Source organism: Anopheles stephensi, chromosome 3, assembly GCF_013141755.1.
Source record: "Anopheles stephensi strain Indian chromosome 3, UCI_ANSTEP_V1.0, whole genome shotgun sequence".
NCBI classification, from domain to species: domain Eukaryota; kingdom Metazoa; phylum Arthropoda; class Insecta; order Diptera; family Culicidae; genus Anopheles; species Anopheles stephensi.
This window is the reverse complement of record NC_050203.1, coordinates 16803787-16828230: the sequence shown is the minus strand read 5'-3', so window position 1 is coordinate 16828230 and position 24444 is coordinate 16803787. Positions and strand designations below refer to the sequence as shown.

Below are 24444 nucleotides of genomic sequence, written 5' to 3'. Positions count from 1 at the left end.
ACCTGCAAAACACTGACACTCTCGAACCCTGCGAGGCGGAAGTTTTACATCGCAGCCAGCAACCGTCGAGTGTGGGGCTAATCGGATGCACCATAAATTGGGTTTAAAAACTGACCAGCACAGCATGATATTTCGCAAAACACTGCGGTTGAGGGATTTCCGGCACGAACGAGCCCTAGTGCTCCCTAGTTGTTGGGAACCGTAGGGGCTGGGAGTCTGGCCTCTGGTACCTCTGGTACATCCGGGGGACCGATGCCGATGTTTTGTTTTTTTAGCAGCCCAACTTTTTTTTTGTTCGTTACAGCCACCATTACGAGCGGCTTCAATAGAAAAAAAGCCGTGCGAGCAGTTTTGGTCTTTTTCTTTGGCAGGATTTTTCCCTCATTCTCATCAACTAGGTAGGGCTGCTGGGTTGATGGGTTGTGGATGGGGAGTCCGGTTACGCCGCAGCACATCAATATTGATCACCTTACCGTGTTAGCCGGTGGATGATCGGTACTCAGGTCGGGTGGAGGTTTTTTGCTTTAGTTTCCTCTCACTGCCGTTCGTCCCATTATCATCCATTATGCTGTGGCTCAGAGGGATCATCGTAAGCTGCATTTAATGTAAAAAGTACCCCTTTCTTTCAACTGCCCGGTCGGTACGGGTTCGAGAGTAATAAAAGAGTGATGATGTATTTTTGTGTTGTACGGGTAGGATCGTTTCTTTATATTGAATGGGTTGTGGGCTTTTTCTGTTTGGGAGTTTTTCCAACTGGAGGCAATGTTTCATGGCTGCAAGCAGAAGGATATGTTGCATAGTACTGTGAAAAATGCTATATGCAATTAGAAAGTTATGAAGAGCCCTTCCAGAGTGATGCTGAAAGCTCTTAGAGGTTTCATGTCTGACTCCATCATGGTTGGAAAAATTGCTTCTGAAACATTGTTTTTTTCCAATTGGTAAATGAAATAAGAAAAGTTTTGTTCCACGGTTATTAAAATAATTTTACAACCGTTCGATTTAATAAAACCCGCTTCAAATAATGAAATGTGATCGCTGATAAAATGGAAAAATAAAACCCATGGTGCTCCAACATTATGGCGCGCAATAAAGCTCAAAGAAAGGGTTCCACCATACCGAAGATGCTCTGGGGGTTGTTTGAGAAAAGTGAGCAGCAAAAAAAAAAAAAAAACGAATCCGGAATTTTCCTCTCGGAAAAACAATCCGTTTTCCTCTTCAGTACCCACCATTTTTTTTTTCAACATTTAATGAACCGTAAAATTCCTGGGATCATCGAACGGCCGATGATTAAGTGAGTGCCTTCGGGAAGGGAGTTTTTGTTCGATGCGAGAAAACCTAACACGTAAAGTGCATTTTTGAAACCGTTTATCGATGTACACCACATCCTTCGTGCACACAGACATACACACACACACAGACACTGGTATAGACATCCTGTAAAGCATCCCGTTTAGCAGGCTGATTGGTCAACCACGGGATAGCTCGATTATCCTTCTTTATGGAATCGGGTTTTCTTCTCCTAGGCGAGATGGGGTTCAGCGGGTTTTTTTTTGCTGTGACTTGCTTTCGGGACTGTAACCCAGCACCGGCTGACAAAGTCCTTTCCCTTTTGGGGTATTAGGGTGAAGCAGTCCGCCAGTATCTTCCCACCGTACCACTAACGACGGATTTGCAGTCTAGCCGGTGTTGGCAGGTTCCGAAGGGTCAGGTTTCGTTTTTGGGCCACGTTTAAAGCCACCGACCAAGGCTCGGGCGAATGAAGCCGGGAGCGAGAGTAAAATATGGCCGTTATAAAGTTGCGATCCTTGGGCGATGGTCATTCCCATCTCACTCTCTCTGTGTGTGTGTGTCACTTCATCCACATGCCTTCGTAGAATTTCGCTCTCCACGTCGGGTCGTTTCCTAACCTCCTTAAGTGAAACAGTGTTAACACACACTCACTGATGGCTGTGCCTATTTATCGGACGGGCTGCGAACATAAAAAGCACCGAAGAATGTCAAACCCCATTTCGGTGGGTTATCTTCAAACAATTTGTTTTGTCAGAATAGATTCAGTGTCGGGCGGTCGCTTCATTGCCACCGGATGTGGTGGTGAAAGTTGAAGGACGGGGGAACATGGAAAAGAAAGCCTTTATCACAGCTCCGGTATTGGGAATTCATAACGGATTGGAGTCTTTACTGAACCGGTCTACTTGTAGCTTGTTGCGAAAGGGAGAAAAGATTGGATGGACTGGGTTGGAAATATTGATGAGAGAAATCTAGTTTGGCGGGTCCTGGTTTTTGTTCCTACATAGTTACTCACCACATGGTCGTCTAGTAATGGGGATTGATGATAGGGCAAATGGGGTGATAAAATGTAACCGTCAGAAGGTCCCATTTCATTCAATCAACGGCTCTGGGGGTTAGTTTTCAACCACTGTAGGAATTTCGATAGTCTTTGATGGAGGAGAACGTTCAGGATAGAGGATAAGATGAGACAATGTGATGGACTGATTAAGTTAGTATGACTAAGTCCAGGATATTACTAGGTATATTGAAGAATAGTTCATAAGACGTAAACAGGCCAAGCATAATGATGCTCCATTACAACTGGATTGAGAGGATGCAGCCTCATAAAGGGTGTCTTTGCTGTTCAAGATGCTATAGAATTAATTTCCTGGAGCTCCACTAACATCGTAGTAAGAATACTAGAATTTCCTGGAAACATATTTTCCTGAGGTTTGAAGTTCTTGTCCATACTTTAACCATAAACGTTCCCGCAGACGGTCCCAACGTCCTTGACGTTTGATGTGGTTTCATGATTCTCGCAAGCTTACTTCAAAACGATCATCAACCAACAGGGGTTACCGGTTGTGTTACTGTCCATGGATGTCCATCCGGTTTTGCAAATCCTAAACTGAACCTTTAACTTACAAGGCTTTTAGATAATGTTTTGCAGCCACTCAAAAACCACACCACACCGGACACGAGGAATGGTAGAGCTTTATCAAGTTTTCTTCCTTTGACCCTTTACACCCTTGACTATTCTGGGCGTCCTGGCTTATCGGTTGACCTGTGCTGTTGTGTAGAAAAAAAAAACACCTTATTGACATCATTATGTTAGCGAAGTCACGCCCAGTGTATCGTGCTCAGTATGATGGTTCAATTTTAATATTCAACTCTCCATAGAACGAAGATGACAAAGGAAACTTGGGGCTTCAAGATTGTTGATTCTTGAAGATTCTTCCAGCCGTGTAGGAAGTGTTCTTTTGGCGAAAAACACACTTGAGGTTTAGACGGTTCTTAGCGCAAGTTATTTGTGGTGTGTAGTCTCGCATAAAACATCCATCAATCATCAACCTAGAACTTCATCCAGCAAGCACAGCGCCTCGGATGAAAACTGGGAGCATATCTTGAATGAAGCTAGCTCAGGAAGAAAGTTGTCACAGGAAAACCTGTCGATTCTCCGGACCAGCCCCTTGGTATAGTACAATTTTGAAGATACCTCTGGGAGGGAAGTAAAAAATCGTGACTACACACACACACGCACAGAATATGTGAAGCAGGTTGGTTTAGGCGAACTACTGCATCAGCTACGGGCAGGAAAAAGGGCTTTACGAAGCAACAAATCTTCCCTTCCAGAGCGTCATCAAACTTTACTCTGCCTGTTCCCCGACCCGACCGCGTTGTGGGGCGGCCCGAGCATTAAATCCTTTCAAATTTTCATATCACTTCAAATTCGCTTCCCATTCGAGGAAAAAGGTCCCCGTGGGATTGGCGTCTGCTGCACCACTGGGCTTAGCACGGTACCGGGATAAGCGTGGCGGTGGAAAGTTTTGTAATAAAAAAGTAATTTCATCTCACCGACATCATCTTCAAGCCCGTGCTACTTACGGTACGGATTGGCTAGGTAGCGGAAAACGGCCCCCCGCGATAGCAAACCCTTCACTGCGTGTCCTCGTGCTGGTAGCTTTTCGTTGCAACGCACCGGGCTTTCAGAGCGTCCAGAATTGACGTTGGGTCGTCATAAAGTATGAAGTGGTAACTATGGGCAGATTTTATGAGCACATTCTAGTGCGCGTGTTTTTGCGTGTGTGGCGGAGAGGTTCTTCCTTCATAGAAATCTTTTCAGAAATTGGAATTAGGTAAAGTTACTTAGTGTGGTAGTTCATTCCGCACTTTGGACCCGTAATTCTTCGAGAGGGTCAGAGTTCTGAGTAAGAGACTAATATTTATTCAAAGAGTTCTCCTTCATCATATTTTGGTTAAGTAAAGTAACAGTAATTTCACTAAAGCTTCAAATGATTAACGTTTATTGGTTATTACATTTTAACGCCCAACAGAGGTTGTCTGCTTGCTTCAGTTTCCTTCCGATTATCCTTCAATAATCTTGCTTAGTGAGCCACCGCCAGCAGTAGTGCTTCACCCCGGATAAAAATACATGTGTAAACAAACTGGATACTGAATAATAAATTGACCAGTAATCCATCGATAGCGTATTGAGGGAAAGGACGCTCGGACGAAGCACAAAAAAATGTATATATCGTGAAACGTAATCAAACAATATAAACAAAACCGTCCGAACGGACGTGGAACGGAAGCGAAAGCGGAGTTTGATACACGGATCAACCTAATCCCTCCGCCAGATAAGAGTACTATGTGGGCTGCTTTTCTGATGTGTTTCTTTCTGTCTTGCTGTGTGTTTTGCAACTAGTTTCAGTATGACAGGAGTGGTGGAATTGATTTTGCTTGCAGCAAGAAGCAAAAAAAATGTCTGCAGCTAATCGAGAGTATTACCGTCAGGTTCAATCGATGGCTTAGTCTGTCTGTTATGGTTATTTTATTGTCTTACGGGTTCGCGTGTGCTTCTCACCAGAAAAAGGTGTCGTAAAAAACTATGTTTGTGTATCACAACTCTACATAGATTTCTCTGCAAAATTTCTTAAATTACTTCATATAATAGATAACAGTATAAGTTTCCTTGTTTTATATATTATATATCGAAAGATTTTCGTTTAAATAGGACTTCATTATATTTCCCGACCAATTTGAAGTTTTAGTTTTATTTATAAAAACGATCTCAAATAAATGTTGTTGAGTCTAACATGGCTAAGGTCTCCTTGTTAATAGAAATCCATGAAAAAATTTCCCATTTGTTGGGATCTTAGAGAGTTAGCAATGCTGCTCATCGTTCTTTGCTTAGTGTACGCAGTATGAGGTCCATGTACCTTTAACTAATCGCCAGATTATTTGATGCCCTTTACTGAGGGATTTGGAGCTGGTTATAAGTATCAATTCTCCTTTGTCCGCAAGTCAAAAAGCCCAAATCGCCCTTAAACCGCGCTTCAAATATCCATTATCTCTTGAACTTAACTTAGTTTGCACGCGGCTTCAAGAATTTTAAAAAGTGACGATCGTCATCATCATTACCGATATCCTGCCTCCAAAAATGGAGAATCGCCTCTGTTTGGAATGCACACATTCCACTGCAAGCATGCAATGAACTCGCCATACTTGGGTGGGATGTGTCACCATGGGTCATAAATTTAAGTGACTATTATCTGCACTCGCAGTTGCTTAACAAGCGTAGTTAGGGCGTAGTTGTTGGCTGTCCCTTGCAGTTCGTTGACTGGACTATCAGTTCACTTTTGGTACGGATTTTGCCGCATTCTTTCGCGATTCGCCAAAAACTGAGGTTATACGTGGAGGAGAAGGTTAAAATAATATTGACTGTACAGACAGGAATGCACAGTGCAGCGGGTAAGAATGGGTTACGGTCGGTAGGATGTGCTGTCGAACGATGGGGCTATAAGCGTTCGCGGTGAATGGGTCACTTCCGAGAGGGTCGTGGCCATAATTACCGATTGAATGCTTTCCGGTCGAGCGGATGAGAGTACGCTAGTGTGTGTGTCCATTAACGTTGTGGTCTAGTGTGTTGGATGCAAGTGCAGCTTTAGCGTTCTATGGATGTACAGTGTGTTATATTAAAATAGTTTATGATATTAATATTGAGACAGTCCACGATTATTATAAATTATGGATGTAATTCTAGGATTTTTGTTGATATGGTTATGTATTTAATTTAATATAGTTTTTGAAAAATTTATAAATAATTATAAATAATTCCTCAATACTAATGGTATTATGCTATGCTTATAACTGTCCATGTAAATATTAGTTTAAAAATGTCTTTTAAAGGATGATAATGTTTTTTAGGGCGAAGCAAACGCTGTAGCATCTAATTAAACTGTATTTTCTCCCCTAGAAAACTCACTTTAAAATGGGGCTAAAATACTCCATAAAATCCACCGTCGTACGTAATAATGACAAACACCTGCGGCACACTGTAAAACAGGTTCATTACGCTCGACGTTATCGAGTCGGATTGATTTTATTGCGGTGCAAGATATTCGCACCACGCACCGGCAGCGGAATCAAATAGCGAACGTAATATCCGGCACTGGTTGACGGGTTCGCGCTTTTATTGTTTGCCCTGTTTGGCCCACCACCACCACCACCAACACACCAAACGAACCGAGGCTGCTCATTACTTGCGTAAAAAAAAAAGCTTAGTGTGTTTGTTACACGAATGTTTCCTTTTTCCCATTGTACCACCACCACCACCAGAAGGAAGGAATTTAATTTCAAAAAGGCACACGATGGCTGGTGCAAAATAGAAAAAGCAAAAAAGCAGGGAACCGTGCAATGGAAGTTTCTGTGCTTTGGCGTAAGTTCATTGCATTCGCTGCTGCATTACGTAGCTGGTAGCTGGATCGAGTCCCGTATAACGAAGCATAAATATTAATTAGAGAATGCGATAAGCGAGCGGTGTAGTGTGAAAATTGATTCTTTACAATTGTAAAGCCCGGTGAAAGTGGGTAAATGCAGTAACGCAGTGGTTGATATTTGCAGCATAAATATACAATCTATTAACGTTACGATAGCGTATGAGTGTGTGTGTGTGTGTGGAGCTCTTTGTGAGGTTTTGCACGAGTTAAAAATGCGAAATTGTGAAGGGTGTTACGTATGGTGGAATATATTGTTGCAGTATTATTCAGAGGAACGTCGCGTTGGAAGTATTTTGGAAAATGTCGGAAAACTTAAACTCTGTAAGATTCTCTTGTGTTTATTTATTCTATTATTTTCCATTTAACAAAAGCGTGATCATTTGTTTCTTTTCAATTTAGTCAGGGGTTTGTTTCTGTTCGAGGCTTAGGCTGATTGCCAAAAGGTATCAATTTATAATCGTATCATATGCCACGTGAAACCGTTTTGGCACGATTCGAACGTATCATGTATGGTCGATAGAAGGACAGGCTAAAAATAAGCCTCTAGGTCAGTCTGGTGTAGTTTATTCGATATCTCTGAGCTTGGAATTTTGTTAAAATAATTTCAAGCTATTAGATACACGGATTTTTTTTTTAATAAACTACCATAATTCGAACCATTTTTGTATATTCTATTGGAATTGGAGTATAATGAAGTGGAAATTTTCGAAGTTTAGCTGGAGTTTGTTGCAATATGTTAACTCTTTTCAAGGGTTTCAAGGAGAATTTATGAGCATTTTAAGGGGTGTAAAAAGTTAGTTCCGCATCAGGGGTGGCTCGATGGTAGAGGCAATAACGGTACAGGTTTTCAAACGACATCATCGGGATTCAAATCCTATCCGGACCGTCATCCGCGTAGTGAGGACTAGTGTACTAGTTGGGCCAAGAGAGAGAGAGAGAGAGAGAGAGATAGAGAGTGAGAGAGAGAGGGAGGGATAGAAAGAGAAGTCAGTTCCTACAGTTCTGTATAACAAATGTATTAAAATGTTGAGAAATTGAAAAATGTGAACCAAAATCCAGAAGTAACACAAAGGTTCCTAGTTCATCCCTAAGAACTTGTAAATTTGACTTTTTAGAATGGGACAAAGATAATATATAGTCGCTTCGACAATAATCACTGTCTCTTCTTCTTTCTTGGCACTACAACCTCTAGAATTCTCCGGCCTGCCATTTCTGGCTTTCTATGACTTAATTTACCCGTAGCAAAGTAGTCAGCCCTACGTACGGGGAGGCGGTCTAGAAGGGATTGGAACCCCGGTCCTGCCGTGTGAAGTCCTGCGCCGTTATCGCCACGGCCACCGGACCGCCCCACCGTCACTGTCTCACCGTCCCAAAAAGCTATTTCCCCTTTTTTCCCAAGTATTGAAGATAATGAGCTGTTTCTCGGCAATTCATTACGGTTTGGATTATTTCGTTTTTGAGTTTGATTGAAATTCTTGTGAATTTAATCACAAAATACATTCTGATGCTTTTAAAAATAATTTTTCCAACAAATTTTCCAAAATATTGCATTGCAATGTCGCTTTAAAATTCTCCAAAACCATCTGTAAGTGAAGCTCATTTACATTTCAAACAAATCTTCCTTAAATTTCACACGTATAATTCGCACCGTGTCCTCCAAGCCTGGTTGTGTTGTGTATCACACATACAATCGGCATTCGCTTTGGCTATGCAGTTTTCCACGTGAGCAATGCACAACAAAGAATCTTTCATGCAAATCATACAATATGGAGATTGAACGAGACAATGAGGCATGAGGGGAGACGAGATAAAGCTCTTGATACAATTCACACATCCCTAGTTGAAGCTCGCCCCTTTTTGCATTCGATTGAGTTTGATTCTCGATGTTTTTGAGGTTTAGAAAGATAATATTGTACGACAGTACAAGCCATTCGCTTTTGGTAGAACTGTTTCCTCTAGTTTCAGGCAGAGGACAGTCCGTTTTAGTTTTTTTTTCTCATTGTGTGTCGTCACCACTCAGTGTGGATTAGTGTGATGTTGTGTGAGTGGACGTTTCCTGCACAGGCCACAGCTGGTTTCGTCGGTGTACCGGATGCAAATGATAGGCATTTCTGGGTGAGCGGATTGAAAATTTTCCCTCACGAAAGCGGGAATTGCATTTCCGCATTGTTGTGCCATTTTCCGCTTGGTTGGAATTTTTGGGCACTGAGTGGACGAGGATTAAACAGTGAGTTAGAAGAGAGGGAGAGAAACGCATTGATCCCACCTCAAACGGCTGCCCGGCGGGGGGTTTTGGATACAATCCAATCCGGAAATGTAACGTAACGCATGCTGGTGATGATAACGGTTGGGTGAAAATCCTCCCCTCCCCCCCCTCCCACCACATTGGTTGTTCGCCCAGGTTCCCGGACAGCCTGGAAAATGATGATGGGTGCGATAATTGTTTTGAGCGAGCCGGAGTAAGCGTTTGTGAACAATTTTTCCCATTTCCCCGTTTGCTTTCATACATCATTTTTCAAGTGCTCACCACACACAGACACGCACAGCAGGCAATGGCCCCGGCATCGAAACCGAAATCCGGGCCACATCTGCGACTGACATGATCCTGCACCACGGGTTTGATGTTTCGATTGTGCGGCCATATTTGTTGCGGTGATTACATCGGTCGGCACCGGGGCCGGACCACCAGCCGGTAATCAACCGAGCGCCGAGCCGGCCGGGGAGCTTTCCGACCGGTCGAACCCATTGTGGTGCGCACCATCTTGGCGCTGAGCTGGACAAGAAGATTGATGGGATTGATTATGTGCAGTTTCGTGTGCCGGGTTTGTGGTGGGCAGCTCGCATCGGCCCGACTTTGACAGTGAGTGCATTTGTGATTGAAAATTGACATTGCTGAAACGGCACCGGGCACATTGGCGGGATGTGGCGGGGCTGTGGGGCTTAGTTTTAGATCGATGCGCTTTTGATAGCTCTTTGATAGCAACCGGATGATTGAAACGGACAATGCAATGTGATGCACTTTGATGAACGGTTGCACATGTCGAGTTGGAGCGTTGGATGCTGTTGCGAGGATTTACAATAGAAACGACGGATAGGTTCATTGTTCGTGGGCCGAATGGAAAGTGCATTAGGATACAATTCTTCGAGCTCGTTCACACGAACGTTGTACGATTCTTAGGACATGATGATTTCTTCCGGCTAAGAACAAGTTTTATTTCCACCGCAACCTTAAGGACATTCGTACGACGTTCCATCACGTGCGTCCGATTGATGTTTGCATGGTGCGATTCTTTGTGGCACCCCGGGTTGCCTAGGTGGGGCTAGGGCTGGAATCTTTGATGTGGCTTTGTACATAGAATTTATGCGCAAGGAATTGTCCTGAATGGTGTAGCAAAAGGTAAACAAACGGAAGCTTTGCTGTTGGGGTAGGGAGTGGGAAATAGGAAATTGATTCTATTATTAGCTTCCGTACGTAAGGTAGGTACGATTGTGATTCAGGTGATTCGATGAAGTACTTCACCGATAGATTTTCGATTTACCAATGCGAGAGGATCGAAATGGGGTGAAGCGTATGGGTATGGGTGAATGTGGCTTTGTGCTCGAGCAATTGCAATTCCGAGTTGTAATAAATCATTTTTAAATTTAAATTTAGATGGACACGTTATACACAGTGCGGTGAAAAGGCTTTTTAAAATGTATTATTGACAGGTACTATAATTGAGATATGTCAAGCACTTCAAAATGTATAATGTTCTCCAATAAAACTGGTCTGACACAATACTTGTGCGCATATCGATCGTCCGTTAAAGTCCTAAGTGATCTTACGACAGTTATTTGAATCCTTAACCCTGACTGCCTAAAAAGCTCTTTCTTATCATTGACGTTCAGTAGCTTCCTCGTATTGGCCGTAAGCATATTGAAGAGAGATTTTTAGAAGGTTTATTTTCAAAATTCTGATATCAAATATTAGTTCCTTTGATCGTACATGAGCACATAGTCGGAGAGAAATTTTTCAAAAGCTTTTTGAGGTTTTAATTCTGACAGCTTGACATATTGAAATTGGATGGACCTCCTCAGATGAGGGCCGGTGAAGAAGCTTTGTATATCAATGTCCATCTTGTTGAGCACACTTTCTATGATTTCAACGGAAATTTTGCACCCTGATTCCCAGATTCGTTATGATGAACCCAACAATTGATAAACCCTCCGGTTTCTTCATCAGCGTCAATGGATTTTACCGTCCCTTAGCAATAAAAATGTTCACTTCTCTATAGAATTGAGCATGATATTAGAAAGTTCAAATAAATAAATTATTCACAGTCTTTCTCGATTGCATTTCCAATATTGATTGGTGGCCATTAAAAGTGATCTATTTGATTAGCTTTTTAATTAAAAATTATACTCTCACTTAGGCAAAGATCTTTTCGACGACAAATACAAAATAATTCGTACATTTCAATGCTACGAACACGATCTCTTCTCCTTAGCATTAGCAACACAATATAATGCTCAGTGTTTTTACTCGTCCGTCACACTCGTCTCACTGCTTTGAAGGTCTTCAGGACCGAACGCCGAACACCTACAGCTCTGTGACACTCTGTAGCAGACGGTGTGTGACGAACTCGAACCATCAACCTGAACTGGAAAGCACTCAAATTGCGCCTCACTTTCCATCATCGGTGTCCAATTTCTCGCCCGAAAGTTATCGCCCGCGGCAACGAGGGGCAGGCGAAAAGTTTTTAATTAAATTAAGTCAAACTGAACACATTTTTCATGATCTTCTTCGCGCGTGTTTCAATGATAAGCGAACGTCGAGCGAGCGGGATTTAAGAGGATCGCTTCGCACGAAACGCAGGCAAACAGTGACGGATAATTAAAAATGCATCCCTGCTCAATCTCTTGAGGTTTTTTGGTCTGTGGGTCCGTTTTGTAGGGGCAGGCCTATGATATGCCATCACTTTCCTTTACGGGCGCGTTTTTTCGCAACGTGAAGTGCCGGAAATATTTGTCAAACTGATTGATGTAGCACGTTTGCTCAAAAGTGGGGATTGATTTGATTGTTCCCGTTGCTGGGAAGTGATTTTAATTTAATTCCACTGTGACGTTTATGAATAAAGTTAGCTCAGAAGGTGTATTACCTGTGCCACCGGCAGTGCAGGAAATGTTTACAAGTATTTCTATTGGATGTAGTAAATTTAATGTTCTAAAGAGGCAGCTTTTTCGACGTCCCTCCCCGCGAGTTTCAATATCAATTTGGAGTGAAATTTAGTCAACCCACAGTGAATGCTGTCCCCGTGACGCCTAGCTTTTCGGGAGTAGATTTATGAAATCTCTTACGGCAGTAATAAATCCATCGAACTTTCCACTTGAGTGACTTTGGTTGGGTTGGGCATGCACCAGTAGAAGAACGATTGCGAAGTTGCAAACTTCGACCGAAGAAGCGGTTGATAAAAGGGAAAGCAATAAGTTATTTTGTTTTTCGACACAACCCGTTCGCCTCATGCATCTTTCGGAAAATCGTTTTTCAAAGTTGATTTCACCTCGCCCATCGTGTCTTCCCATCAATGTTGCTGCTGTGTGTCTATGTGCTGCAGAAGGTCCCTTAGCCCGACTCGGGTGAAATGGAGTGAAAGAGAAGTTTGCATACTTGCAACGCGCCAAGCCGTGCTGGGAAAAGTTTTCTAATCACTTCTGCTACTCTATCGCTTCGTCTGTGCGGATGCCAGCTAGCCAGCTGTACCCGGGTGCGGATGAAGTTCAGGACGATTTCCGTCACCATTCCGGTCATTAAATGCTCGAGCAGTGGGATGGGATAAACGGGGAAAGAAAAATCAACTGAACGCACTGTTCTGCCTTACAGTGCGGAGTGAGAAGGGGTTTTGGCCGAGGGTTTAGATTATAATTGCGTAAGCTTTTGCCCTGTTCGAAATATGACTCTTTTATGTTGCTCCTCCCCATCGTCGTGAGTTCGTCTGCCGAACCGAACCAGAGGGGTTGCTTTTGCTTAGTGTGTGTACTCGAGTGTGAAAAATCTGAGCAAAGATGATGTTTAGTAGCTGGATTTTTTGTTGTTTGATGATGGATTGACGGGTTCACCCGGGGGTTTAAAAATGGTTTGAGCCTCCCGTTGTTGGTGGTGCAAATTAATAATGTAGTCCAAAATGTACTCAAGCGCACTGATCCTTAATCCGCTGCTCTATGAGCTATGGTTGAGGAGGTTTTACTGAACGTTTGATAGTTTTATGGATAACATTTGTAACATTGTGAAATTATAAGGGCATATTTTTGAAAAAAAAAACAGTACCTTTGAAGGGAATAACTTTTAATAAACTTTTTAGATTAAAATGATATTTAAAGTACTGGGCGCCTCCATTGCTTATTCTCATAAGTGTATTCAAATACTGATTATAATATGTTAGCGAGTTCGCGGCTGTTCAATGATGGACGCGATTGCGGTGCCAATAAGGCAGGGGTGGGGATAAAATCCCACCCAGACCGCCACCCCGTTCGTAGGACTGACTATCCAGCTGCGGGAAAAATTAAGTCACAGGAAACCCAGAAATGGCAGGCCCCGACCTTGAGAGGATGCAGTAACAAAGAAGAAGAAGAAGAATTTTTTTTAGATGAAGACCAGTACAGGAGATTAACTGAATAATTACAGGAAGTTACTGCGTGAATCAGTGAAGTACTGGGCGTCTCCATTGATAAATACCATATGCTTAGGTAAATTTTATTTATTTTATTTATTTATTAAATATGACGGTCCGATGCCGTATTGTCACCACCGCATGTGGTGACTGTGAATAATATTCACGCAAAAAACAATTTACAAACTAAGCGTATGTAAATACTGAATATATTTTTTTTTTCAAAAACGATTGCAACAAGCAGATGAAATAGAAAGTAATTTTTTAAATCCTTTTTCATTATCTTTTGCTTTATCTCTAATTTGTGTAAGCATTTAAAGAGTATAAGCGTAATCTATTATAGTTAACAGTAACATTTTATATAGGTACAATCAATAGTTCACTTGAAGAGCAATAAGGTTTTTTTTTTACTAAATTTCTTTACAATTATTTGGAAAATTCCTCCCAACCGATTGCTTTAGGTCTAAATTTAAGTCTCTATTTGTATTATTACGTATACAGCATTGTCGTATTGGTGAAGTATTACGGTAAAGAAGTTGAATGTTTGGAAGATTTGTTTTTCGAACTGTAAAAGTACCTTTAATTTTCACATTTTTTTAAAGTGGTTCCTCGCTACAACGTTACCTTTAGTATTCCCGAAATAGTTCATCATCGATAGTAAAAAAAACTTCAATGTCAAGCAAATTGATTACGTCGAATGGTTTTGCGTAACAAGCCGAAAGCATCTGAAGCTGTCCATAAAACATTTACATAACCAGCTGTTCCGTGGTGGGCCTAAACTGAACCTTGCATCAAAACGAGCTTCAAATGGTTTGCTTGCACAATGCCTTCAGGCCAACAATCGCACACAAGAACCGCGCGCTCAGCAGTCGAAGGCTCGTAAAACGAGGTCCTTCAGCGAGCGGTTCGCGTCACTTCTTAAAGAAACCACGAGCAAAAGTGCTTGAACTGCAGGAGTGGAAAGTGTGCGCTCCCGGGGGAGGGGTTAGTGGAAAATATAAGCACCCAGGCCACCGAATGCTTAAACAAAAATATCGTCCATCGAAAAGGCGAAACGGACCTCGAGTTTTTTCCTCGGACGTTTGCTCACTCACTGGTCTTCTGCTGGCTGGCTGTTTCTGGCGCTTATGGGGTTATTGGTGCTGGCTGGTGCTGGAAATTATTGCTCCTTCGTGTGCTTGGCAGGCCGGTGCTATTTTTTCGGTTGTTTCCGTCCGTACGTTCGTTATACCCAACCATCACCATCATCACCGTCATCAACATGATCCAAGCGTGTGGGATTCGCTTCGGTTGGTGCAATTTTCAAAACACTTGCGTTGCGTGTTCGGTTCGGTGGATCGTGCATTGTGAAACTTCAAACGAAACACGCCCCTGCGAGGCTGAAAGTGCGGCCTAGGATTTGAGGGTAGCAATTCACCCCCCGGCGCAAAACGGCCGGCTCGAAGGAATCTGTTTCACCACGCATTTTTGACTTCAAATTATTGTCGTAAAAAACGGGGTCGGGGGGTGGGGGTCTCTTTCGGGTAAAGCCGGCCGGCCAGCTCAGCATGAAAAGGCCAAGGCCTTTTTCGGTCTGGTACGAACTTTAGCGATCGTAAATTATGAATAAGTACCACCAGAAGGTTTCGTAAATTCGGGGTATTGTACGTGGACAAAAAAGACGTTGGTATGGTTGTTTTGGGAGTGGTTGGAAGTTACGTTGAAGATGCTGGTTGATTGCTGTCGTGTAAAGCCAGTTCTTTATAGTGCTTTATGACGGGATGGGATGATGCTGATTATTGCAAAATACCGATGTGCCCCATTCGATGAAGATGATTTGTGATCATGAAGGATAAATTTAGCTGCAATTGGTGAAAACTGTAGTGGCAACCATAAAGATCACGTACTAAGAAATTCCGCTTCAGGATTATGAAATATGCTTCAAACGGACCGGGTTTTTCTACAGGCTCGTGCTCGTGAAAGACCAGGCGTCTCCATCGAATTGCTGCACGGTGGCAAATCATCATGAACAAAGTCAGTGATTGCCAACGCTAAGGCTAACACTGGTGGGGCTTTACTCACAAATCCCGGCATCCGGCAGATGCCGTGTCAATCAGGTGAAATTTCATGCACTCTACCTTTTGGGACCGTTTGTCAGTAGTATTGGGGCACGCAAGCATTCGGGCCCGTTGTGAATGTCGATGAATAACTTCGTACTCCCAAAACTCCAATCAACGGCCCGGGTGGAACAATAGAGGTGGAAAACGAATAAAAGCACTAGCATACCGGTCCAAACAATCGCATAAACAATGGCAGCAGAAAAGCAGCGAGTAAAAACAAAAGCTGTGTAAGGACAGCGAGATAGAGAGAAGTGTGTGTTCATTTGTGTATGAGAATGAGGGGAAAAAATACAAAAGAACGGTCTAAAGGTAAGCTTGGCGAAAAATTAAATGTTAAAAAAAAATAGAGGAGAGAAATATGATGTGAATAGATGCTTTTATTCGCTTAGTTGGTTGGCATGCAAACCGAACTCCAACTGGTGCGACAGAGCTGATGAGTGTTTCGGTACAGATAGTCGTTGGTTGATAATTATTATAGCCGGTTTTCTTTCTCATAACGACACTCTCAATTGTACGTTACCTGTGTCACGAGAGCAATTCCATAAAAATGGTCGGATTTACACCTATTAGAATACACATCCGTGCAAGTATAACAGCTGTAGAAAAATGATGTGATGAATGTGAATTTCAACTGGAAATGTTTCATCCGTTTATTTCCAAAAACTCTTATCAGACGCAGCAAGAAACGTGATAGAGGATTTATAGTGCAGCTTATGCAGCGATTGGTGGATTATTTTACCCAATTTGCGTTCACCAACCATGTGATGGATATGGTGGGAAAGCATAAATCAAAACATAGTACCGGGTTTTTTGGTCACTGTTATGGTTTTGCTAGTTGCGCAAAATTTTGTGCGGAATTATTTCACAACGCTACTGTTAGAAATAAATCTGCAGTGAAGATTTACGGTGCAGTTGCCGCATTGCATACAGGAACAGATGGGCGTGATGCGTGTTGTATCGTAAATCTACGTGCTGATGAAACGCTATAAATTAAACCGTGCAATAAAATATGGCAAAAGGTGTGGGCTCTTGCTGGAATAACGCCTTCAAGATTTCACAGTTTATCGGAGTTTTATCTGATTTCATTAAGATTTTATCTTTATAAAGTTGTTATCAAACTTTCGATAGTTTTATTAAGTGATTTGAATGAATTTTTTTATGTGGACACATTATCTAGTAGAAAACTTCTAAAAAGTTTTAAGGAGTTTGCAGTTTTGTGTTCTTAAACAATTTAATAATCTTGTATAACATGCGAATGCCCTTTTTTATCAAAATTATTGTTTTGCCACAAATTTGCAGAAATTATAATGAAACAAATGGTATTTTTTGCATATAAATGATTTCTTTATGTTGTGAAAAATGGATTATTCGGATTTCCCGTTCGAATTCAATTTGGAATCAATTTCATCCATGAAAATAAGTTTATATTCCACATCACAACTTATCATCCTTCGACCAAATCATCATCTGCCCAGAGGCTTACTATTATGGGGATCTATTCAAGCATTTGAATAGATTCTATCATAAATTGGTCCTCGTCCAAGCAGCAAGTAGATAAAAAACCCCATCAAATTACATTTTTGAATGGTCAACTCAATTTTTGTCCTTTCTTGCCTATTTGATTTTTTTGTGCTTCGTAGAAATAGCAATGCGCAGCCTTTGAACCTTCTCGTCACCTTTCCAAGGGCTATCACCTAAAAGGTTATGTGTATTCGTGCTGTCCTACGTTGGTTGGATGTTTACGTTATTTATAGTTCTGATTTGTCGCATTTCAGTTTTGTTGCACGAGATGACAGCTCGCAAGAAAGTGGCACGAAAGCCGGCCTCACCGGTGAAAAGTTAGTCCCCAGCTAGTCCACTCAAGGGATTCCCAGGAATCGAGTTTGGGGAGTGACCGATTCCGACCTTCCGACGAAAACACGGCTCTATCTATTCGTTCCGTTCGTGTTCGCCGATACTGTCTGCCAGTCGAACGCCATGAAAAATGAACGAGGCAATTTGAAAATTCATCCCAGTGACCCCGCTGGGAAAACGGCTACATTACACACTCTCGAGGGGGGGAATTTTTCCGCAAGGCTCTTGCTCCTTCACTTTGGCTATCGGCCAAATCACACTCAACACAAGAAGGATCTCCAGCCAGCCAGTTTTTGAATCCAACCCGGTACGGTACAGACTTTCGATGGGCGTTCCATGGGTGGTATTGTTTTATAAATGCATGAAAAGTGTAAATCGTTTACGAAGCCGGTACGGTTCGAGTTTTCGAGGGCGTGTGTGTATGTATTTGTGTTCAATTTGTTCGACAGGCGCCCTTACCTTGGGTACATTCAATTTTCCGGTCAACCTTTTTGACATGTACCGGGGACAAGTGTACGAATGTGTTTCTTTCGGTGTTTGTATGCGTGATTGTTTTTTCCTTTTTGAAACGGGAGAGTTTTTCTCCCCCTTTTATAGTTACACTCCCATGAGTCGTTCTCGACACAACCGAAAAGGCCCTCTTCTTAATCCATTTACAGGCGTAACAGACTCAGCAGCGCCAGTTGAGACATTCGACCAGTTTTCTGCAAAACGTTCCATTTTATGTGACGCGTTCGGATAGTTTAATGCATTGACATGGGCTGACGGTACGCATAAATCCGAAATGTTTGGCTGCTTATGAAATATTCAGTGACTAAGCGGCAGTCAGGTAGCAGCGTCGTCGTCGTTGAGTAATTGGGTGAACCAATTTGTGTGCAAATTTATTTGCCTCACACGTCTGACGCAGGGTTTGACGGTTTATACTTGCGGTAGTAAAAGAGGACATTTTAACAGACCATTTAATCATGCAGGCAGTGACTTTGTGCTAATCGGTGGTTGGTAACTTGGCAAATATGTGTGTGGCTTCGGGAGAAATCAGTGTCTCTGTGGCTATTGTCATCTATTTGATAAAGTTTAGGGGGAAATGTATTAATACAATTCTTTTTAATGTATCTGTATTAAGAAGAATGTATCCATTTTTAAGAAGAGTTTTTTTTTTTAAATTCATTTTTTTTTAACAAGTAAAGTAATGTAACAAAGTGTTAAAATGCCGGAAATATTCGTCATAGAACGCTAACGAAGCACACAAAAAATCCCTCCCTTAAAAAATCACTCACTCGTGACACAGATAATAGGAAACGAAATGCAATGTAACTCAATCCCGTCATGACGCTTTTCGATTTCCTTGAAAATTTTGCACCCAGAAACACCCAGTGCCCCAGTACGCACCGATGCACATTCGATGCACACCACACGGTTTGCGGTTAGTAGTGGGTCGGCACCGCGGCACTTGCTTTGATAGACTTGTCGGCAAGGATGCCCCAAAGGGATTGCTTTCCGAACGTTTCGCTAGCTTTGATATTGGGTGGATGGATTGGATTGAAAATTCTACAATAACAATGCGCTTCAGCCATCCGCATAAGCAGATACGAAGCGGAAACAAACCGGTGACCGGTATCGCTGAAGGAAACTGTAACACGTTGTTAAGGGATAGTTTTCTGAATAAGGCCTTGGCTTTCTGTCTGAGCAATAAGGATGATCATACACATGTTTTCAGAGAAATGGTGTATTATCGATAGAGAACAGCGCAAGACCTAAAAATGTGAAGTTTGTCATAAGTGCAAAGCGTAACAAAACGAAAACCGGCTTGATCGGTCCCTCTCTATCTAGCCATCGTTGCTCGGTTTTTCGATTCCCTGCTCACTAGGCCAGTTTTCAACATAATAAAGCCAGGGATTATGGGATTTCGGAATAAAGGCGAGTATCAAGAGCTTTCCTGTCACAACCCCGGCCACACTGAAATCATCGAATGGATTGAGCTTAATTTACATAAATGAATGTGGTGAGGGGGATTTTTCTCTTCTCTCATCTGCCGTGCATATTCTCCACGTTGCGCAATGATAACAACAGAAAAAATAAGTAAAAAAAAATCTCAACATGAAGCCATCGAAAGTATAACCGATTCATCATCCGGGACGGGCCGAAAGTGATATTATACCTGTGGGCCAACTGTATCGCGAACCGGTGGTTTTTTTTTGTCGTTCTCGAAAGCTGCGCTGCGGTGATTGTGATGCGTGGCAGATGATGAAAATCTGGACCTGTAAGAAAAAGAGAGAGAGAGTGGGTGAGAGAGGGAGACAGACGAGAAAAGAACGCACAGTCCAACATCTCGTTTAGCTTTCGGGCTTTCGAGGCAGTAAGCGGATTATTTACCTGATTGAGTAAGGAGTCGTCGATTGACCGTGAGGGAATGAAGTAGCCCCGAGGTTTTAAGTGATGTTGTTTCGTTTTGTTAGAATATGTTTTTGCATCTATATTGTTTCCTTCAGTGGAATATTGCTTGGTTTGGTGTTTTTTTTCTCTCTCTCTTCATTCTTCAAATGAATGAAGTTCTGATTAAGTTTCTCATTTTGCTTAGAGCTTTTTTTTTGTTGCTTTTCTGTTTCCCTGAGGGAGATTAGAAGATGCAGGATGCCTTTCTTTCTTGGTCTTTCTTGGTGGTTGAGAAAAAGTTACAAGAGTTGTTTTTTGCTGCCTCTAACTTTAATCCACATTGGGAATGGGGTGTGCTTTTATTTCGCGGGCTGTACAATTTTTAGCTAAAAGGGTAAATGAATTTTCGGCTAACTTAAGAGCGATATCTTCATCATCATAATGTTTTGCATCAACCTTTAAAGGTTTAAAAATGTACTGACTCAACTTAATTCTATGATAAAATACATCAATTTTCCAAAGCAAAAAAAAAAAACAACCATAGTAAACGCGGACGATGTTTATCATGTTCAAATTGATTCTTTGTATTGTTTTATTGCTTTTCCGTGGCCTCCATACACTGAAGCGTCATTCAATGTAACTTCAACTAGGCACACAATTAACTGCCATCGATGCGGGTGGCATTTTCATTCGATTTTTCACACCTTCCCCCTCCGTCCCATCACGAGGATGGTGCTGCTGTTTGTTATGTTACTGGAATTAACGCACTCGTGTGAAAGGTTTATTGTGTAACTGAAATTGCCTGCTGCCAATGGGATCAAACCCGATGACTGATGCAGTGATCGGTACAGTGGCGTATGTTGGTGGGATTAAAATATTTTATTTTCATCCACTTTCAACCCCGGGCAAATCTGAGGGGGGGGGGGGGGGGGGTGGAGGTTTTTGTGTTAATGAAACCAATCGAAAGTGAACCGATTTCGGTGCTTAAAATGCCCAGATACGGCCAGTATCAGTGAAGGGTAAGGAGGGTTCGATTGAGTTGCTATGCGTGGTGATCGAAGGGTCGAAGGTCTGGTAAACATATTTGTTTTCCATTACTTTCCGCTTTGATAAGGTAGTCCATTTGTTTACCCTGTTTCAAGCAGCAAATGTGGGCGGATGATTTTTAAAATATATATAAGGGTAAAATTCTGCAAGCAAAAAAATTACCTCTTTAAAACTATCTTTCACTAAGAAGCAACACAATCAGAATGCCTTTATTGGGCTTGAAGAGTCATCGCGCATTTTTCTCACGTAGCTTCAAAACCACTCGGAATACTAAGTGTATTCGAAGGTAGGAAACAAAACTTGTAAACGATTTAATTTCATTACAAAGCCAACCCCTTTCATCGTACCTTGCCTTTAAAAATCGACGTTTATTTTACGTGTTTCTTTCTCTGTTTCCCCTTTTCCACTTCCACAGTGCGCAATCAATAGGAACGGGTGCCACATCATTTTCCAGTCGACACCACTCCGGACCGTTCGAATCTAAGGCAAAACCATTCGAACTCTGTTAAAAAGCGGTGAATCAAGGCGAAACAAGTGTTCGGGAGTGCGGTGCTAACTAGAACGACGGTGGTGCCCTGAACCCTTGATGCGAAGGGATGCAGTAATGAAGTGCATACTCGCCGGAAGCAGCATTAGCAGCGACGCCGGCAATGATGCTGAAGCGAGCAGTTGACATGCAGCAAGTGCAACGAAGTGAAAGAAGGCATTCAATCGTTCAGCGATCGGTTCGAAGTTGTCAGAAGTTCTAGTGGTGCTGGCGATGTTAGTGGTGTAAAGAAGGGGGTTTACAGTAAGGAAGTAACGTGCTCTGTATGCATCGGGTAGTAAAACGGTACCGAGTGAAGCTTTTCTTTTTCGCAGTGGTAAGGTGTTGCAAATTGAAATACCGGAAAAGAAATTAATTCAGTGCTGATTGGTGGAAAACGGCGAACGGCCAGTGAGCAGGGTGGCAGAGTAGACATCGGTGGATACAATGGTGGAACTCGTTGGAGCAATGTCGACGGCGGTGGCGACTCGAGTGGCGTTGATGCTGCTGCTGGCAGCAAGGATGGCGTTGTGCGGTGAGTTTGTTTTTGAATAGTTTGTAACCTCATTATTGTTAATTTAAGGGTGGTTATTAGAGTGAAAACTGATGTAAAAAGCATTTTACTTTAAAAATTTAAAAGATATTCAAATTATACACCAGTACGAAAAATGATGAACACCTCATAGAGCGCCGCTAGATTCCGGCGAGAGAATAAATCAATATTTGAATCTGTTTCCACTTATTGAACACAGATCGAAGATCAAAATGTTACGCCCCCCCCCCCCCCCCCCCCCCGGTGTGCTCCGGGACCAATGTTCCATCCTTCGTACCATGCCAACCGTGTGGTTTGACTTTTTCGCCTGGTGAAACACCCCACCGTTGCTACTGCTTTTTGATTTGACAGTTCCACATAATTCGATTTCGTTGAATTTCGTACTGGAGCTGGTTTTTGGGGAAGGAACATTGACATTTTGCAATTGATTAGCTTCGGGAAAGAGCGAGCACTTTTGCCTCTCTTTGTGAGGTGTGAGTCCTCAGAGAGAATCGTTGTGTGGATTTCCTTGGAAGGAGCAATATTTGTTGTTTAAGTTTAAACCAAATTTTGAAAACATTCGAGAACTTCAAAACATATCAAAATTTGCTGGCAAAAATGAAGATAATAATAGTGAAAAATAGGAAACTTTATGGGACATTTGACTACCCTTTGCTTCCTGGATGGAGAACGTTTATTCTCAAACTATCTAAAAGATGAAGCAGGAAATGATCTGATAAGCTGTTGGGGAAAAGTCTTGCAGACCGTTGATCAGATTAACCAACCAGAAATGGATCACGTGAACAGAAAGGGACCAGTGGCAACGAAGGAGCGGGAATAATTATTCCCGAAGCTTATCGTTACGCCCGTTCCATTCCAATAGAACTTGGCCGCCCTCGGCCGTTCAAAGCGGACGGTAAAGTGCAACCAAGCAAAATGGAATCACACCGGGAAGGTTCCCCAAAAATTCTGCACTCACCGACACCCAAAATTCCAACCTCTACCAGAAATGACTGAAGCTCGGAAATGCTTCCGACACTCTAATGAGCTACGCGCCATTATCCGTTGGTCTTTTCTCTGGGAGCCTTCTCTGCTCTGCTCGTGTGTTGCGTGTGGTTTGAACTGTACTGGGCTGCTCATTTGTGATGCACAAAAAGGAGGGGGGCGCACCAAAAACCCCCACCCCATAGTCGCGCGTCCAGAAATCTTCGCTTAATGAGATCGTTGACAAGTGCGAACGGAAGCGGAAGGAAATGAGCATTTAAATTGTCCATCCGGAGCCTGAGTTGGGTTTGGAAGCTAGTACGCACACACTGACACACACACACACACACGTATAGATAGCAAAAAAATAATGGCTGAAAGAAGTCAGGGAAAAGGGACACACGGACGGGGTAGAAAGAGTGGGTTGGAGACCATTTTGCTTCCGGATTCCATAACGTCCTTGGGGGAACGGGGGTCATCAGCAGACAACGAGCTGCTGGTGATGAAGGGCGAATGTTGGTTTCACGCTCTGTACGGTGGCGGTCCGGATGGTTTGCCAGCTTTCCCTGTGCTTAGGGAATTCGATTATTGCCGTTGCGCCTTTCCTTTCGTGAGACAGCGATGAGTTACTAATGAGAACTGAAGTGTAATGGAAGTGAAGGTAATGTGACGCTTGCGATGGAGCGATGGTGTTGGGTGGAAATGGGGTTTCGTCTCGGAAAATGAGGCTCCAACAATGCCGCATCACCGTAGTGATGCGGGTTTGCTCTCCGTTTGCTCCCGTATCTGATGTGGTGTAAAAATTAAGTATTTTCGCTCATCGGTTCGCTGCTTCAAGGAGGAGAGTTTTGTATATTCCGAATCGAATCAGATACAAATACAGAAATACAAGGAAATGTTGGCTTCACTGCTAAGTGTCTTTCAAAGCATGCTTCAAAGCATTCGAAGTGGGTCTGAAAACTTTTAAGCTTGTTACATTTTGTTGATGCGCTCACAAGCTGGAAGAAATTGTCGTAGAGAAGTGAGAAGATAAAAACAAAAATCGAGAAACTACATTAGGCCTTGCGAAAATGATCTCTAGGCTAAAAATTTAGACAATCAATATTTTGGAAGCTTTCACAAGGACAATGCTTGAGATATTTGAGGTATCTTAGGGTAGCTTAGCGTGGTTATTATTAGTTATTACTACACAGTTCTTACACACATAACAGATCTAGTATCCTTCTAAATAAGGAATAAAAAGACTTTCAAAACTAGTATCACTCAAGAGTATCAATAGACGGTAGCCGATAATTGTAAAGTCTCTAGCTCGTCTAACCTGCTGAGTCATATTATTGTAACGGATCAGTAGCTCTATTCCTCGAAAGCACGGATAGTATTGCACGTCAGTTTTGTCAGCAATTTTCTTCTGCACAACAAAACTCTCAACAAGCAGACCTAAATCACAATGCAACTAAACGATCCTAAACTGCCGGTAAAGGGTTTTCAAGCTAAAGCGGTTCCAATTCCAAGCGGAAAAAGTTACACCCCCCCCCCCTCGCTCTGAACGTTGGTACGCTCGCACACAATCTAGCACAACTGTATGCAATCGGGGAGGAAAACATTTGCTGCACCA

The 24444-nt window shown here is 42.4% G+C and overlaps 1 protein-coding gene across 3 annotated transcripts in view; it reads left to right on the top strand.

Annotated features, from left to right (window-relative positions):
- The window catches only part of LOC118512690, a 65258-nt gene that overhangs the window by 19930 nt on the left and 20884 nt on the right, over positions 1–24444 (top strand). For 2 of the 3 annotated variants that reach the window (XM_036057481.1, XM_036057480.1), the window contains exon 3: positions 21203–21848. In XM_036057481.1, the coding sequence (XP_035913374.1) occupies positions 21761–21848 (88 nt within the window). In that variant the 5' untranslated portion in view covers positions 21203–21760. Of the gene's footprint in view, positions 1–20974; positions 21074–21202; positions 21849–24444 lie in introns of those variants that run through there. The other variant, XM_036057482.1, reaches the window with a different exon arrangement.